Consider the following 18975-nt stretch of genomic DNA (forward strand, 5'->3'; position numbering starts at 1 on the left):
TTGGTGCTACGAGCAGGGCTTTGGGTTCTCTGATCATAGTTTGACCTGCAGGACACTGGGCCTGCTTGCTAAGAATGGGAAAACCCTATCCCAGAAGGGGAAAAGGGTACTAGGCCAAGAGTTAGCAAGGCTCATGGACAGGGCTTTAAACTAGAAATGAAGAGGGAAGGGGATAAAACCAGGCCCACTAGTAATAAGCCTAGGGATAAAGGGCCAAGGATGGGGGTGAAATCGGTAGCCCAGCTCAAGTGCATCTACACGAATGTACATAGCATGGGCAACAAAAGGGATGAGCTGGAAGACATTGTGCAGCAGGACAGCTATGATGTAGTCACCATCATGGAAACGTGGTGGGATGACTGTCATGACTGGAATGCTGTGATGAATGGCTATAAGCTCTTCAGAAAGGATAGCCACGGGAGGAGAGGTGGGGGCGTGGCTCTGTACATTAGGGAATGTTTTGATTGTATAGAGCTAGATTCCAGTGATGATAAAGTCGAGTGTTTATAGGTAAGGATGAAGGGGAAGGCAACTGAGTGAGATCTTGTGCTGGGAGTATGCCATAGACCACCCAACCAGGATGAGGAGACGAATGAAGTATTCTATAAGGGGCTGGCTGAAGTCTCACAATCACCAGCCCTTGTTCTGGTTGGGGACTGCAACCTGCCAGGTATCTGCTGGAAATACAACACAGCAGAGAGCAGGCAGGCTAGGAGGTTCCTCGAGTGCATGGAAGATAACTTCCTGACACAACTGGCAGGTGAGCCTACCAGGGGAAGTGCCTTGCTAGACCTACTGTTCACAAACAGAAAAGGACTAGTGGGAGATGTGGTGGCTGAAAGTCATCTTGGGTTTAGTGATCATGAAATAGTCAAGTTTTCAATTCATAGCGATGTAAGGAGGGGGGTTAGCAAAACCTCCACCTTGGACTTCCGAAGGGCGGACTTTGGCTTGTTCAGGACATTGGTTGAGAGGGTCCCTTGGGAGATAGCCCTGAAGGGCAAAGGGGTCCAGGAAGGCTGGACACTCTTCAAGAAGGAAATCTCAAAGGCCCAAGAGCAGGCTGTCCCCAAGTGTCACTAGTTTAAAGGGTGGGGAAAATGGCCAGTCTGGATGAATAAGGAACTTCGCATGGGACTTAGGAATAAAAGGAGGGTTTACCACCTTTGGAAGAAGGGACAGGCAACTCAGGAGGAGTACAGAGATCTCGTTAGGTTATACAGAGAGAAAATTAGGAAGGCAAAAGCCCAGCTGGAGCTCACCTTGGCCACTAACATTAAGGACAACAAAAAAAGCTTTTATAAAAACATCAACAAAAAGAAAGCCAGGGAGAATCTCCATCCCTTACTGGATGTGGGGGGGAAAGTTGCAACCAAGGACGAGGAGAAGGCTGAGATACTGAATGCCTTCTTTGCCTCTGTCTTCAATAGACAGACCAGCTATCCCCAGGGTGCTCAACCTCCTGAGCTGGAAGATAAGGATGGAGGGCAGAACAACGCACCCATAATCCAGGAGGAAGTAGTCAGTGATCTGCTTCTGCACCTAGACGTACATAAGTCTATGGGGATGGATGGGATTCACCCAAGAGTACTCAGGGAGCTGGTGGGAGAGCTCACCAAGCCTGTCTCCATCATATATCAACAATCTTGGTCAACAGGGCAGGTACCAGATGACTGGAGGGTGGCTAATGTGACGCCCATCTACAAGAAGGGTCGGAAGGAGGATCCGGGGAACTACAGGCCTGTCAGCCTGACCTCGGTACCAGGAAAGATCATGGAGAGGATCATCTTGTGTGAGCTCTCACGGCAAGTGCAGGGCAGCCAAGGGATCAGGGCCAGCCAGCATGGGTTTAGGAAGGGGAGGTCCTGCTTAACCAACCTGATCTCTTTCTATGACCATGTCACCCACCTTCTGGATGCGGGGAAGGCTGTGCACATTGTCTATCTGGACTTCGGTAAGGCCTTTGACACCATCCCCCACAGCATTCTCCTGGAGAAGCTGGCGAATCATGGCATAGACAAGCGTACTCTTCGCTGGGTTAAAAACTGGCTGGATGGCCGTGCCCAGAGAGTTGTGATTAATGGGGTGAAATCCTCTTGGCGGCTGGTCACCAGTGGTGTCCCTCAGGGCTCAGTTTTGGGGCCAGTTTTGTTTAAAATCTTTATCGATGATCTGGATGAGGGGAGTGAGTGCACCCTCAGTAAGTTTGCAGATGACACCAAGCTAGGTGGGAGTGTTGATCTGCTCGAGGGTGCGAAGGCTCTACAGAGGGACCTGGACAGGCTGGATCGATGGGCCAAGGCCAGTGGTATGAGGTTTAATAAGGCCAAGTGCCGGGTCCTGCATTTCGGTCACAACAACCCCAAGCAGCGCTACAGGCTTGGGGAAGAGTGGCTGGAAAGCTGCCCAGCAGAAAAGGACCTGGGGGTGCTGGTGGACGGCCAGCTTAACATGAGCCAGCAGTGTGCCCAGGTGGCCAAGAAGGCCAACAGCATTCTGGCTTGTCTCAGGAATAGCGTGGCCAGCAGGAGCAGGGAAGTGATCGTGCCTCTGTACTTGGCACTGGTGAAGCCTCACCTCGAGTACTGTGTTCAGTTCTGGGCCCCTCTGTACAAGAGGGACATTGAGGTGCTGGAGCGTGTCCAGAGGAGAGCTACCAGGCTGGTGAGGGGTCTGGAGACCAGGTCATATGAGGAGAGGCTGAGGGAGCTGGGCATGTTTAGCTTGGAGAAGAGGAGGCTGAGGGGAGACCTCCTTGCCCTCTACAACTACCTGAAAGGAGGCTGGAGAGAGGTGAGTGTTGGCCTCTTCTCCCAAGTGAATAATGACAGGACCAGAGGAAATGGTCTGAAGCTGCGTCAGGGGAGGTTTAGATTAGATATTAGGAAGAGTTACTTTACTGAAAGAGTGGTCAGGCACTGGAACAGCCTGCCCAAGGATGTGGCTGAGTCACCATCCCTAGAGGTATTTAAGAAACGTCTTAGATTTGGCACTTCAGGGCATGCTCTAGTGGCAGAGATTGTAGGGGTTTGGGGTTTTTTGTGTGTGTATGGTTGGACTCGATGATCTCAAAGGTCCTTTCCAACCATGAAGATTCTACGATTCTATGATTAACAAAGAGCAGCACTGAAGAGGAAAACAAGTAAGTGGCCTTTCAAAATGAGAATTCAAAAAAATCAAACAGGAACAGAAAGGTAAAGACATGACCATAAAAGAAAACATCAAGTGAAGGAAAGAGCTGATCAAAAGAACAGGTTTTTGTAAGATAAGGGAAAAAACAAACAAACAAACAAAAACCTGTAGCAAACTGAAATGCTTCAAGTCTAATGGAAGGGAGCCTAAATATAGCAAGAACAGGGTTTGCTTCTGTATGTTTGCAGAAATTATGCTCTGAAAAAACTGAAAGTGAAATTCATTAGAAATATATTAGGAAAGGTAGACCTCATTAATGAGTTTTTTACAAGCAAAGCTATAAAAGATGAAGATGGCATAAAACTCTTTGAAGACAAAATTAGTTTTAGCTATCACCGTACTGCTAATTCATGCAAAGAGACTTGTATTTCCAAGAATATTTTTCACCTAAAAGCACCTCTGTCGTCTATGGACAAATCCTGTAAAACAGGGGAGACAATTCATCAGATGAGTAAAAGAACTGAAAAATAGTTCTTTTTCATAACCTCTTTGAATCACTGTGTAACTACAGAGTTAGATGATAACTTTACATCTATGTAACAGCCTAAAAACTACAGAAAAGATCTTACATACAATGCAATTTCTGTAAATTCTTCAGTCCTGTACAAATTGTTAAAGGTATCTTCCACAACGACATTGTTGGCATGAAAAATGTAACCTGTACTACTAATAAAGCACTACTACCACGTTGGGGCACTTTTTAAAAATTCTTTTGATATGACAGAACAGAAGGGAAACAGGAAGTTGAGATATATTCATCTTTGAGTACACATTATTATTTTCATTGGTCCCCATTAAGTAAGAATAAACACAGAACAGGCCAGATATATAAACACTGCTTCCAGAAAACACAATGAGGGATGAGCTTCAACTGTATGCAAGCCCACACCTACAGACTTGGCACACTTACAGACTTTACATAATGCCTAACGCATAGGGAACATTTTGCCTACAATGCTTTTACTCTCAATTTAGTTACTGAAGTCTACTCAAAGACAACATTGCATCACAGTTTGACCTATTTCCAGGTAAACCCCCAGATTATGGTGTCTTGTTTTGTTTCCTTCCCTTTCTTAAAACAAACAAACAAACAAAACATCTGCCTTGAAATCGGAGACTGCGTATCAAACTAGGTTTCTTCTACAGTATGCTTCCTCTATACTAAAAAAAATTACATAGACCAAACAATAATGTATTGTCACATAACTGCATAGCATAACTGAATGCATTAGTGATGGACAAGCAGACTGACTGTGGTTGTCCTTGCAGTAGGAACTTGGCCAACAATTTTGTTAATGCCTTATAAATCACTAAAACCATCATTTTACACAAGGTCTCTGCTGATTTCTCAAGGCTGACAACAATGCTTTCCTCTTTTTCCACTAAGGTAAACACATAACAACAGAAATAGAGAAATAAAAAAGAAGAATGCTGAATAAAAAGGCATTACTTCCAGGACCATGACAAAATTTTAAGATTCTCAGAATGCCTAATGTGCACAGACCTGTTTCGAAATGGGAAGCCATTTGCCTTCTGTTTTAATGGAACACCTTAGTGAACAAATAATATATTTAGTAAAAAATACCATTTCTGTGGGAAAAGATTTTTTTCTATCACTCACTTTTTCTATCAGTCACCAAAAGCAGTAATATTGTCCATGACATCATAATAATTTTTCCACAGCCAGGAATCATCCACAGTACACCCCATTACAAATTCACAAAAGAAGTGACTATGGATCAAGTTACAATTAAATGGAAAAGAAAATAAACCAAGGGCTCACAATACTCTTCCCATCCCTCAAGTGAGAACCATGCAAATTAAATAGATATACTATTGTCATAACTAAGAGTTGAGCAGTTAAAATCATGTGGCCCAGCTGGTGCATAAGAGCATACAGTTCAGACTAAACAATCTAACCCCACGTTCTGCCTCCAGAGGAGCTCATATATGGATGCTGAGGAAAAGTAAGATTAGGGCAACAATAATGCTTTCCTTTAATACCTTCAGAGCTTCCCAGTATTTTCACCTCATAAGACTCTCTGAAGTTGTTACGGTTTGTCCATTTAGCAGTCCCGCATGACAGACTTCCCATTATTTCTCCATAAATGTAGCTGTCTTGCATCCAAGATGTACTTCAGTAAAATTTGGAAGTATTCCCCTGGCAATTTGATTGATAGTCTAAAGATTACTTATGAAAAGTAGCAAGAAAGACAACTAATTATTGTTTCTGTCAAAACTGCATTATGCAAATCAATAATAAATATTCCTGTGGAAGGGTTTTCTGGTTACTACATATTTTAGGAATTATGATTTATTAATATTAATTTGTATCCATCAGTGTTTTCTCTATTGTTAGATACTTTGGATTTTTTTTTAATGTATTATATTATTCTTTTTAAGACAGACAAACATCTAACATAATGAAGGTGTTTCACTACTTAGTTTGTGAATTTTAAAAGTAAGAACCACATCCCATTGTATACATGGGATGTGTACCCCACAAGCAATTGCATAACTGGGACACTTCTTGTGCAATCTCTCACTTTTACTGCATATAATTAGGAAAAAAAATAAAGGGTTATATTACATCACGACTTGAAAGTCAAACTACTTTACATAACACTAAGCAGAAAGAAAACGTTTACTTGGTCAAACTGCAGGTGGCTGGCCAGTTTTTTAATTACATGGAACAACACTCAAGTAATACTTGCAAAATAGTCTAGAGGTACCCTTCCACAGCATTTCTTAAAAAGAGCCTTCCCTCAGCTGTCACAATACACTATTTCTGGGGTTACACAGGAAAACAGACCAGAAAATTGATCTAGACTGAAAAATAAACCAAGATTTTTTTTTCCAACTGGATCAGTTCAACAGACCTAGCTTAGTCACACATACACAAACGCATGCTGGAACTTGTGACTTGGCAAACTAGAGGACAGCAAGGCTGCTGCTACTAAAATAAAGACTTGTGAAATTACAGCCTTTGTTCCAATATCAGAATCAAGGTACAGAAAAAAGAAATTACAATTATACTGAGTGGTCATCTTTGAATTAGCTATCCAGACTCTTCACATTCATGGTGCATTTTTCAAAACATTTCAATGCCACCTCAATGGGGGAATTTCTACTCTGGCTCACAGAACTTCCGAGATGCTCCTGAAGTCTCTGAAAGAACTCTGTGGGATGACATTTTTTGTTTTGTTTCTAATACTAACATAGCATCAAATGTCTGGAGAACACAACAATGTGAAAACACAATATAGCAGTTAAAAAAATAATGTATGGAGCATTCAGGCATTCTAATGGAAAACTCCTGGTGCACCCCTCTTCTTCTGCAGGTACAGAATCTCTTAAAAACAGAAAGAAACCAGAGAACCGAAGAACGTAAAAACCCTGGCTGTCTATGAAGCCTAGGGCATTCACCAGAGACACTTGGGCTGTAACTGACCCCACAAACAAGGAAATAATGATTATAAATGTCTAATCTGGCTAATAGCTAAATTACATGCTTCAAGTTTCAAATGCAAGTTTCAGTTTTGGTTACTGAATGTACTGACCTCTCAGAAATTACAACAGTTCAGTACAAACGGGCAGCTGAATCATGGACTCCTTCACTTCAGCTGTCTTTGTGCTGTTAGAAATTTTAATGATACAGTTCCTCATGCAAAAGATGGCAGTGTCATGTCTTTACTGACTAGACACTGTTTTAACAGTTTTAATGAATGAAACTGACCCATATGTGGAAACGGCAACATGAACAAGTTGCCAATTCATAAGGAAGAATAAAATATATTACTTTAAAACTAAATCTTTACTGTAATTTTTTTTCTATGTGCATATAACAATCTGAAGTGGAATCAACACTAATGACCAAATGTTTTCAATATCTTGGCTCTGTAAGCTGTTACTGCATATTTCTGAGAATAGAACATCAGTGAAATTGAAATTATCCTAAACTCTAAATCTGTGGTACATAACCAAATAAAAATTACAACACATAAAGAGAGTGTTCTCATAAACAAAACTCCATACAAGCAAATATTTCCTCAAAGCAACAGACCTTCATGATAGTGTAAGCACACATGTCATTTTAAGCGTATGACGACACAACCACTGAAGTCCAATTATTCACATGTTCTACACTACATAGTTGTAGATGGAGCCTTTATAAAATAACCTGGAAACCACTTTTTTCATCAACACAGAGGAGTAAACAAATTCATAAGCACAAGCCCTTTAAGTGTTAAAAATATTTCTTTTGAAAAAAAAATCATGCAAAACTAAAGAGAACGCAAGAAAAATGCAAGGTAAGTCCAAACAGATAAGAAGGAAAAAAAAAGAAAAAGAAAAAAAAAAGATGTTTAGAATGGTATACCATAAGGCTTTAACACTATAATTCAATTGTTTTCCCCTAGTAATATCTATCTTACTGAAAAGTACAGTTTACAAATGAAGATATGCAAACTACTAACTCTATAGTTCAAAGTAGTCTGCTAAGTACAAAGAAACTATGTTTAATCTGATATATGCATCATCTTTAGAAATAAAGACAGAAGCAGGAGGGAAGCTGAGGTTTTGGAGATGACATGTGATGTCATAGTAGTTATGCAGGTCTAAACCTAGTGCTAAGTAGTCTTTTTAATCAGTGGAGAGAACTCTAGGAAAAAAAAGGTTCACTTGTAATAAACTATTACCTTATGCATTTGGTGCATGCCTTCTTGTTGATAATCAGTAGCCCCCATTGTCGGCATTGGATGCGGGACACTGGGCGGACCAGGACTTGGCCCCATCATGCTGTGAACTGAGCCAGGAGATGGCCCTGGTCCTGGGCTAGGTCCTAGAATCGGTCCAGGTGAAGGTCCTGGTCCAGGGGAAGGACCAGGATGAGGCATGGCGCCAGGCTCTGTAGGCGTGGACATCTATTTTCTGTCTCCTTTTCAATTAGCAGAATAGCTCTAATAAAACAAAACAAAACAGAAACAAAACCAGAATTTCTGTATGACATTAAGGGCATTGAAAAAATGTAATAAAACCTACTGGCAGTCGTTACACACACACGCACACATACACACGCAAGCTGTCATCAGCAGAAAATGCTTAAATTATCCTTAATGTTGCACATTAGTTTGACCATCCTTCTAAAAGCCCACTAGAAGCATAAGGATCCTGATAGTTCAGTCAATTTCTGGATGTTCATATGCTACTCAGAGAACAAAGCAACCAGTATGCTAAGAGAACTATCTACCAGAGACAATGCTGGTATGAACACTTTCTGAACACGTGTTCAAAAATCTCCTAAACAGACATGACTGTGATGAAATTCATACTTATAAAATTCATGGTAATGCAGCAAAACAAGTATTAAAAGGCTTATTAAAACTATTTTCTGACTTTTTAAAAAAACTTAGATAGTAGTGTAGGACCTCTCTGGTTTTATCTGTATGCAATCATAATGTCAAACAAAATAGACAACAGAAAAGACAATTACTTTGGACTGAAGAGTTATAATACACTTGAGGGGTTCTGTCAATGTCACAAACCAGGAAAGTGCAGCTCAAGTGGCTTACAAAACAGTAAGTGCTCCAAGAACAAATGACAGGCTTTTACAGGATGAAAAACCAACTATTACTATATTTTTATTTCTGTGTTCTTACTAGAGCAAATTGATGCAGGCTACGGGTTTGAAACATTCTCCAGTTTTCTGAGAACTTTTATTAATGGCTAAGATTGGGAACTTTTTGTTTACTAATGTCAGAGTATTGTAATGCAGTGGCACAGCTGCCATATTTTTACAAAACTGATGGTTAGCTGCTGCCAACAAGATCAGTCGTGTTTCCTGGCATTCCCCACTCCCAACGGCAGCATTTTCATGCATTTGATCACACAGTGATCTCGTTATTTGAGTAATTACACCAGCAGAAAAGCAATCCTATATTAAAACAAACAAACAAACAAACCACCACTAAACCATCTAGTGATTCAGGTTACTGAACTGACTTTCTGGAAGGACAGATGAGTCCCAGTGCCAGCACAAGGAAGCAAGTAGGATCACCACTTTCAGCAGCAGCTGACTGTTAGATGGGCTTAGCCTGTTCTCTTTATTTGTTTTGGGTGTAGTTTTATAGTAAGGTTACCTGCCCATGATTACTTGTCCCCTAATAATAAAGCCAATACAATGAAAAATGTGTCTTATTAAAAAGCATTCTAATTTGGTACATTACAAGGTAATTACAATGTAATGGTACACTACACGGCCTCAGATGACTCCCTGCCCCAGCCTCTCTCCTTACAGAATTTATCACGGAAGTGTGTTTCATCTTCCACATCTGGGTTTATCACTATCCATATTTAGCAGTAATTACTTTCTAACATAAGTGGTACAACCCTGTTATGACACTGCTTATATAAAGCCATACTGTAACATTGCAAACACCCTGGCTTGTAATCAAATTTAGAAACAGACACCTAAGTACCCTCCCAAGGTTCCCAACACAGCAGAAAGGAGACCCATCTGCAAGACATGTCGGAGAAAAAGTGGATTGGTGCTTACTGATAGCAATCAGTACTGATAGCAATTCAGAGCTTACAGAACTGATCATCTTTCTTCTTTTATAAGAAAGAGTCTTTACTTATGAGAACCCACACAGAAGATAAAATGCTACTGTATCAAGACCATTTTCACTTACCCACAATTACTTAATTGTTTTGTCAGGATCAAAATCTACTTAATAGCTTTTACTTACAAACTCCTTTTTGTTATGTTTTAGTAGCTACTACTCTCTTCTGACTAAAGGCAACAAATTAGAACGAAGTTTTAACTCATTTAAAATAAAACACCCTGACCTGAAATAAGCTACCTTGGGAACCTATTTCCTTGCAAGGTGAAACAGGGAGACACCTGTGAAGCTTCTGTGTTCAAAACAAAACACTACAGTCACTAATTAGTCCCCTATAACCCCATGACATTACCACAAAAGGAATCAAGTTATCAAATGTTCACAACTGCATACACCATGCCATAGCTTCCTATAAGAGGCTCGCAGTTTGGCTGTATAAAGGACAACAGACATTTCCACACAACAAAGAGTTTTTATATCAGTCAATCATTAGGTTACAAAGCATAAGACTGACGCTCTCACAGTTGACTGTCTCTGCACATTGTAAGCCAAATTCAGTCCATTTAACAAGGCAAAACCCAGCACCACCACTATCCAGAAAAATGTATACAGAATGACAACGCGATCAATTACAAAACTACTATCAGTATACAGGATCCCAAAATACCCTACTTCACAGAAGACTTCTACCTACACCTATGCATTAAAATGAGTAACAAAATCTCCTCCTCTATTCACCTCTATTTCAAATTGAACTTGTAGTTCTTATAAAAATTAAATGGCTCCAGACTCAGCTCCACGAGCTACACTGTCATTTACATATACATTAAACATGTCCTGTACCCAAATTTGGAAAATTTAAAATTCTGTTTAATAGGCTAGCAAGTGCGTAACCTGTAAAAAACAGTAACTACCAGAGGGGAATGTTGCACTCCTTACACCAGATCAAATCCTTCCATTATCTTTATGAGCAGACAAACTCACACAATCTTACGTAATTGTGAATTGTCTTAAACAGATTTGTATTTAGAGATTTCTGCATGTCAAAGAACATACTTCTATGGGGAAAAAAATTAATTTGTAAGATCTGTATCGGGGGAACATAAAATCTGGGAAAATACTGCCTGAATGCAAGTAGTAAATCCTCTCCAAAGATACCCATGGACATAGAGACAAAGCAATTTTCTCTGGCGATAGGAATCCACAAAATTAAAAAAACAGCCACAGCCACAAAGCAGAACACATTATACATGGCCCTCCCAACTAAGGATCTGTTCACATAACAGAACTGCTAAAGAGCTTATGATTTAACATGTTTCAAAAATAGCTCCATTTATATTTACTAAGACTGAGATTGTATAAAAAGCCCACAGAAATTAGGCACCCTGCTCTCATTAAAATTCAGTAAGAGCTAGACAACTAATTCCTCTAGGCCCTTATAAAAGTCTCATTAAAGTCAAAGCAGAAATCTACAAAGAGACAACAGGTACAATAGTGGCCACGCTCCATCCAGATAACATTGGTACTAGTTTTGGTAAATTCTGGTGGCTATAATGAAATAAGCAAAATGAAGCCAATTCCTTGCTAAAGCCAGCGCTGACCCATTTGTTTGGACTGCTTTTTAATGAGTAGTGCCTGTTAGAATCACAAAGTGGTGGTGGTGGGGGGAGTAAATGCTTCTAACGGATTATAAGGACTTTAATAAAATGAAAAAAAAATATTTCCATCTCATTGTCACAAATTGTAAGACTACTGGCCCTGATTCTCAAATGCATTACATACTGTCTAATTGTTTCTCAAGTGTCCAATCTTAAAATTTCCTCAAAACCCTCATGAGAGTACTGTTATTCACATGACTTCAAGTAAGACATATCTCTTCTTGAACTGTAATCCCTCATCACTTCTTGGGTTTATTTACATCAACATCACCAAATCTCTTTTGTGAACAGCGCCAAACGAAACTAGTGGGGATTGAATTAGTTGTGATGAATCACGCAGTTCTTCCTGTGGTTTCAGAGAATCTCACCACCTCTGCTGGACACACCGGAATTGAGACAGAGAGGAAAAAAATCTGTTATTGTCAAGGTAACTTTCTATGCACCAGGTTTTGTGCATGTAGCTAATTTATTGTACAATAGTGTCTCCGTCAGCTCAATGTTTCAGGACCCACAACATCCAAGCACATTAAATATATTTTGGTATAAACTTCATACATATATAAACTTCCAAAGGTAACAAAGGCATGGATTTCCTTCACACAAAGAATATGCAATATTAGTAGATCCAAAACTGAAACACAGCAGGTAACAAACCACATGCATTACTTTGGAATTCAAGACCAGCTGGACACCCAAAAAGATCCAGAGATTATAGACTGCTTTGACACAGGGCACACACCAAGTCTAAGAACAGATGGAGCAGTAAGTATTTATAATTCTAGCTGTTTCCCTACACCATCCAAAATAACTTCTTCCTTTCCATGACTTAGTCAACCAAAGCTGAACTTCAGCCAGGATGTTTTGGCCAGATCCCCTGCCTTGGATAGGTAGTGGTAAGTAAGGAAAATTGCACCACTTACATCTGAAGAAAAGGAAATGTGGACCCACGCAACAGCCACATACACACTGCAAAGCAGACTGTAACTTTGCCTTCAGAGAAAAATAATTACAGTCTACTTCTCCCCACACATCTCCAACTGAAGTCATGATTCACAAGTGGCTTTGTAAAGATATACTGTGAAATTGTGATACACTACAGGCTAAAGGAGTTATCTTTATTAAACTACATGAAACATGAAATGATACTGTCAAGTATTTGCTTAATATGCTAACCATAATCAAATGAAGATGTTCAAAGTTTAAGAACTGATTAATAATGACAGCAGCTCATCATAATTAAACCAAATAACTTACAATACTTAGAAGCAAATCAGAGTTCTGTATTGTCCTACCCCACAGGACACTGTACATTAACATTTATCAGGATTTAACTATTGCCATTTCATTAGACAATGATTCAACCAATGAACAGGTTTACATGAAACAACAAAAAATCAGTAAGCAGAAGAGTCAAATCTTCACCTAACATAAAGCAGAGTTATTCAGTTCACATAAGAGAAGCCAAACACACTAACTGCTGAGAGACTCTGCCTTTGCATACTCATGTATACAACTTCAAAACCTTCTGAAAGGGAATTTGCAGTTTAAAATACAAACCACAGAATGAGAAATGCTACACCGTAATTGCATGTCCAGACACTCAGGCCAGGGACAAAAACCTCTGGACTCTGCTTTAGCCACTTGTCTGTCTACCAAAGACTGTCTGCATGCACCCCAGCAGCGCTAGCAGAATGGGTGGTGTGCTTACACCAGAAACTTCATTGTCACCACGTGCAGGGACTGTTTACTTTAGCGTGATAGTCGTAACATCCCCCACCTTCAACCCCTTACAAATATTCTTGTAGAAATTTGTATTCCTACTGTGTAGCTGTTTCAGTTTTTCATAAAGCAACTTCTCAACCACTCTAACTTACTCTCTCAGGAAAAACTAAAATCAAAAATGACTGGCTAACAGCTGAGGGTTGAATGTACTACAGTCAGTCAGAAGGCATCACCACAAGTCAGAGTTCAAAGAAGTTAGCCTAAGCAACGCTGCCAGACTTTTCAAAGAGGCTACAGCACAGATATACGTTTCTGATGGCTTTGCACCAGAAGGCACTCGCCTTCAGGGAAACAGGAGGGCAGACAGCTCCAGTTGGAAGTTTAATTGCCTTTTAACCCCACAGCCACAGCAGACAATGCCCAAGACCAAGTCCATGTTTGCTACATACGTAGACTCCACTGTATGTTTTGAGCATAGAAAACTGACTCATGACAGCACTGACTGGTTAAGGATTAAGTTTCCATACCGCGACCTTTACTACGGGTATTAATCACAGTTACTGAACAACATCTTCACATTAGATTCCGAAAAACCAAAGCCATAATGAGAGGTTGCAGAAGGAAAGGAATTTGCTATATTACTGACAGGCCTTGTCTTTACTTAAACAGAGTGGAAGGGAAGGAAGAAGGGAGAAGATTGTTTTAAATACAAGTTACTTACAGTAAAATGTCAGTGAAGACATGAAAAAGGTATTGTTTCAATAACAACAAATTTATTTTTAACATTTTTCCCAAAGGCCCTGCGTGCTCAAACCCTGCAGGAAATATTCTCTAACAAGTGGAGACAAACAGGAAAATGTTTATGCCTAAGAAGTTACGACTTCACATGTGTCAGAAACAAATAAAACAATTTTCTGTATTAGCCTTCTTATTCTGCTATATTTGCAAACTACCAAAGCTGTGTTTGAGCAAGCCTTACTTCTTTCTCTTATTCATCCTTTCTTATTTTATCTTGCAAATAAAGCATAAGCTTTTCTCTGCTGCCATTGCCATGACAAGTGATCTTTATGGCATTATCTTTATGTCATAACGCTGTTGCCATTTTCATGACAACTGATCTTTATGTCATAACGTTGTGTTTACTACTTCACTAAAGGATCAAACAAATAAAAAACTAAACAAAGTTCAAAAGAGGTGGAGGTCCAGGAAACACTCTTTACACGTAGAGAACTTCAACTGCAGCACAAAATACAAAAAAATAGTATAGGCATTTTAATGAGTAATTTGCAAAAATGTTCTCAGTCATACAAAGAATGAAAAGTCTCCTTCTGAATAGGATTACTAGTTCACAGCAGTATTACTAATCAGGACTATGAAAATTGGAGGTGCCAGTGCAGACATTTTTTAAAGTTGCTACTGTGCACATTCTGACCTTAACTTCAAAAGTCCAACAAAAATTGAGAAAATGTATCTGCAAATATTAATTTCGTATAGACCTTTGTCAAGAATACATTTAATATAAGAATAGCTGGAGCACTTCTCTTGTCAATTTCCAAGCCTCAGGTGTTGGTGAAAGCATTTTTCAAACTTGACAAGAAACGCTCACTTCAGAAATGAACAAAAGAAAAGATCTAAGACTACTTTGAACACACTCTTTTGGCACATGTTCTATGAAACACCGCAGAAATACCAGTCCTAAAGCTGAGACATAACTCATGAGAGAAATGCTGTATTTAATGAAGCTTTACCTTCAGCTCTGTCAAGTCCACATATGCTGTATGATACACTTTAGATTTATTTTTAAATGTTCATTACCCATACAATCTTTTTGCTTTCTATTATTGATATATATGAGCACAAAAATCTGCCTCCCATCCTATCCTTCTGGTACACCACTTTTTGCCTTAGAATAACAGAAGGACAAAAGAAACAAAGTCAAAGACATTAAGAGGGCAATTAGGCTCCCGAAGAGAAAGTGTGCCTTTATTTGCACAACAATGCTAATTTACACAGAAGACACTGCCCCACCCCGAACATGTAACTGGTATACTACTAGAGGAATTAAATTCCGGTACAACGTTCATTGTCTGGGTCTTAGGGGCTGTGGTTAAAATCAAGTAACAGCGAAGAAACCTAGGGCAAAACAGAAAAGAACACAAGCGGAACAATGCCGTGTCACAGATCCCATATAATTTTTTTTTAGAGAAAGCATGCAGAATACTTAAAAAGCTAAAAGTAAAAAAAAAAAATCTTCAATTCTTTAGTTGCTTATTTACTTACCTATCTAAAATACTCCTCAAAAGACACCTTAAAAAGAACAGCGTTAACCTAAAGTTTGGAAAGTCAGCATATCAAACCTAAGCAGCAGATACCAAGGAAAACCCACTTCGGTGCGATCTTCGGATCGACGCTGACACTTAACCACTCTCTTTACTTGACCATGATGCACGCTTAGGAAGAAAAACAAACAAACAAAAAACCCCAACAAACAAACCAACTATAGTTAACTGTAACTTCAGTTCGAGTTTAGAAGAGCTGTAACTTTTCCAGCCCTGTGCAGTTTGTTGTTCCACCATCATAAATTTGGGGGCGGAGACAAAATAATAAAAAAAAAAGCACCTCCATTTCCCCCCGCACCACGGACATAACGAGCCGTGTTGGTGGGGGACACCATGTGTCGGGGCCGGGCGGGCCGCCCGCTCCCTCCCTCCCTCCCTCGGCGGCAGAGCCCGGCCGCTCTTCCGGCCCTGCCGCCCGGTACGCGTAGGCCTCGGCGCCGCGCCGCCATCCCCCGGCAACGGCGCCGGGGCGGCCGCGCACAACCGGCGGGGCCATATTCCCGCCCCAACACACACACACACGCCGCTCCGGCCTCTTTGGAAAGTTTTCGCCCCGGCCGACAAGCTCTGAAACACCCCTGCCTGGAGATCCAGCCCCGCTGCCTCCTTCCCCCTACCCTCCGCCGAGCAATGGCTGCGCCGCTCCCGGCGGCGGGCCCCGCAAGGCCCCGTACCTCGACAGCGATGCGGGGGGAGCTCGGCGGCGGCAGCAGGCGGGCGAGCAGCCGGGTTGGGACACACACACACACACACACACACACACGCCTCAGGGCTGGGCTGGGCCCGTCTCCCCGCCGCTCCTTCCCTCCGCCACCATGTCACGCCGACCAAACATGTCCGTACGCCTGTGTGTGGCAGCGGTGACTTCCTGATCCTCCGCCGCTCGCAGGGGCAGGGGGACGGGAAAGACCACCCCCCCACACACACACCCGGCGCTTGCCACCGCCTCCCTCTCCCCAGCCGGAGCCCCGGGGACGGGCTCCGCTGCCCTTCTGCTCCTCCCGGGCGTTGGCTGCAGCGGCGGCCCCGCTGCCTGCCTCCGGCAGGGGAGAGAACTTTTCCCGGTGCCGACCACCGCCGTTCCCCCTCTCCCGACGGAGCAGACGAGCCGCCTCTACCTGCGTACGCATCCTCGCTCGCGCCCGACCCCGTCAAAATTTAAAAAAAAAAAAAAAAAAAAAATTTCCGTGCACACCGGAAATAAAATGGTTTTTGCTTGGAAGGCGATTACAAAATTGCAAGCGCATGTTTTGTGCTACTCCGCTTCGACGACTGCTGCAACGGGGCGGGGGGGGGGAAGGCGGGAGCATGATTTCTGCATGGAAAACGGGGGGGGTAGGGGGGGACACAAGCTATTTTGGGAAGTACATCGCGACACCTTTCCAGCAGGAGTGACTGACTGCACAGTTATAAACCAAGACTGAAAAGCAACAGGAGCTGCAGCCTGTCGGGCGAAGTCCCAGCCCCCACCGCCTCCCCCCCCTCCCCGATGTGTGTGTGTAGTGCTTGTGACAGGCAGGCGGGGAGATTATCCGGATCATGGCCTCCCTGGCTCTGACGGGCAACGCCGCCACTCTCAACAGGCGAGACCGCTCCCCCACGCACCATCTTCCTCATTCCTCATGTCTCCCCGCTTCCCCTTCCCCGACCGGGTCCACGCCAGCCAGTGTCACGGCAGAGAAACAGACACCCCGCCGCGCCGGACACCCTGAACTTCACCCTGACACCCCCCGGCTGCCGCCGAAACGCACCCCTCCGGGCGGCCCGCAGCTGGTGGGGCAGCGGGCGAGGCCGCCCCCGGCCCGCCGAGCAGCCCCAGCGGAGCGCGGCGTGGGGTTGGGTATTTGTTGTCTGTCGTTCCCCCGGATCTGTTTATCTCCCCGGTCGCGTAGCCCGGAGCCCGTGACACGGTGGCACCGAGAAGTGGCCACGGGCTGGTGGTTTGCTGCCCGTGAGAGCCCGCCGGCGATCAACGCCACACAGCGCGGCTACCCAGGCGCCGTCCCGGCGCCCCGACTCCCCGTGTCACTCCTCACACACCAGCCACCAACGACACCGGGGGCCGGGGGGGATTCCCCCCGCTCACACCCTCCCACCCCGGTGATCTGCACCGTGATTATTCCAGAAATACCGGATCAAAACTTTTCTTCTCTCCACCCACCGGAGGGGTGGGGGGGATATAAATATTTGGAGCGGGCCGGGCGCCGGAGGTGGTGGAGGAGAGGAAGCAGGTGGCACAACGGTGCCAGTGTGGGGAAGGGAGGAAGGGAGGTAAGGTGGACACGGTGCGGTGCCGCCGCGATCACCGACAATAGAGGCCGGCGCAGACACGGCCGTGACAGGGTCGGGGAGCGGAGCGGGGCGGGAGGGGGGGGCGGACCGAGTTGTAAGTGATATTTACCTTCCGCCCGGGTGGAGCGAGGGCCGTGCTGGGTGTCGCTCCTCTCCCCCCTCGGTGAGTCACCCCAGCCCGGAACCGAAGCGAGGGACTATATTATGAACATGACTTCACCGGTGACAGCCATTCCCTCCTCTTCCGAAACTCCGGCCCCTCCTCCGGCCCCCCTCCCGCCGCCAGCGTTCCCTCACCAGGGACGCTGCTCAGGAAGCGGCCTCCCCATTGGCCCGCCAGACAGGCAGTGCCCGCCCCCCTGCGCAAAAATGGCGGTTCTATTGGCGCTGGCTACCTGTCGCTCAACCGAGGGGTTGGGGAGGGGGCGGGCGGAGATCGTTGTGTGGGTGAGCGAGCGCGCGAGCGCGTGCCCGCAGGCCGTGGGCAGCGCTGCTCGGCCGGGCGACCAGCAGTGGGGCCGCCCTGGCGGTTCCTCCGCGCCCCTCCCCAGCTCGTAGGTGCTGAGGGGAGGGACGGGAGCTCCCTCCGTGAGGAGCCGGCGGCGGCGGGAGCAGTGTGGGGAGAGGTGAAGAAGGTGCTGTAATTCCGCCGTGCGGAGGCGAGCCCGCCGCCGCCGGGGCGAGGAGGAGTCGGCCTGGGGGGCGTTGGGGTCTCCTGTACCTGGCGATTGCGGGGGGGGGGGGGATGTGGGAAAACAAAAACCAAAAGGCACGGAAGGGCGTTGTCGTTTGTCACGAAACTTACACCCCGGTCCCCGATGGCAGAGGGTGCTGTCGTGGACGAAGAGAAGGGTGCCGAGAGCGTTCCAGCCGAAGCGGCCTGTCAGTCAGACAGGACTGTCAGTCAGTCAGACCGGTGGGCTCCCGGTGCCGGCGGCGGCGGGGCTGGCGGTGATTTGCCGCCCGGCCTTCGGGAAGAGCCCCTTGCCGCTTGTCGCAGGTCTGGAGGCGGCCATCGGCAGTAGTCGCCCGACGGGACAAGGCTGTGCGGAGAGCGGAGGTGGATCTCATGTTTCTTAGGGGTGGGAAGGGTGAATAGTGCAATTATCTGCGTTCCGTCTCGCTCGCTTCCGTCCTTTTCGCTTTTTAACA

At 44.2% G+C, this 18975-nt stretch overlaps 1 protein-coding gene across 4 annotated transcripts in view; it reads right to left on the bottom strand.

Annotated features, from left to right (window-relative positions):
* The window catches only part of SMARCA2 (SWI/SNF related, matrix associated, actin dependent regulator of chromatin, subfamily a, member 2), a 118060-nt gene extending 99959 nt beyond the window's left edge, over nucleotides 1-18101 (bottom strand). The window contains exons 1-2 of one of the 4 annotated variants that reach the window (XM_063321264.1): nucleotides 17933-18101; nucleotides 7890-8150 (exon numbers count right to left, since the gene is read on the bottom strand). In XM_063321264.1, the coding sequence (XP_063177334.1) occupies nucleotides 7890-8114 (225 nt within the window). In that variant the 5' untranslated portion in view covers nucleotides 8115-8150; nucleotides 17933-18101. Of the gene's footprint in view, nucleotides 1-7889; nucleotides 8151-15472; nucleotides 15627-16205; nucleotides 16425-16649; nucleotides 16803-17932 lie in introns of those variants that run through there. The other 3 variants (XM_063321265.1, XM_063321266.1, XM_063321267.1) reach the window with 3 other exon arrangements.
* Nucleotides 18102-18975: the final 874 nt, after the last annotated feature.

Source organism: Chroicocephalus ridibundus, chromosome Z (assembly GCF_963924245.1).
Source record: "Chroicocephalus ridibundus chromosome Z, bChrRid1.1, whole genome shotgun sequence".
In the NCBI taxonomy this organism is placed as follows: Eukaryota; Metazoa; Chordata; class Aves; order Charadriiformes; family Laridae; genus Chroicocephalus; species Chroicocephalus ridibundus.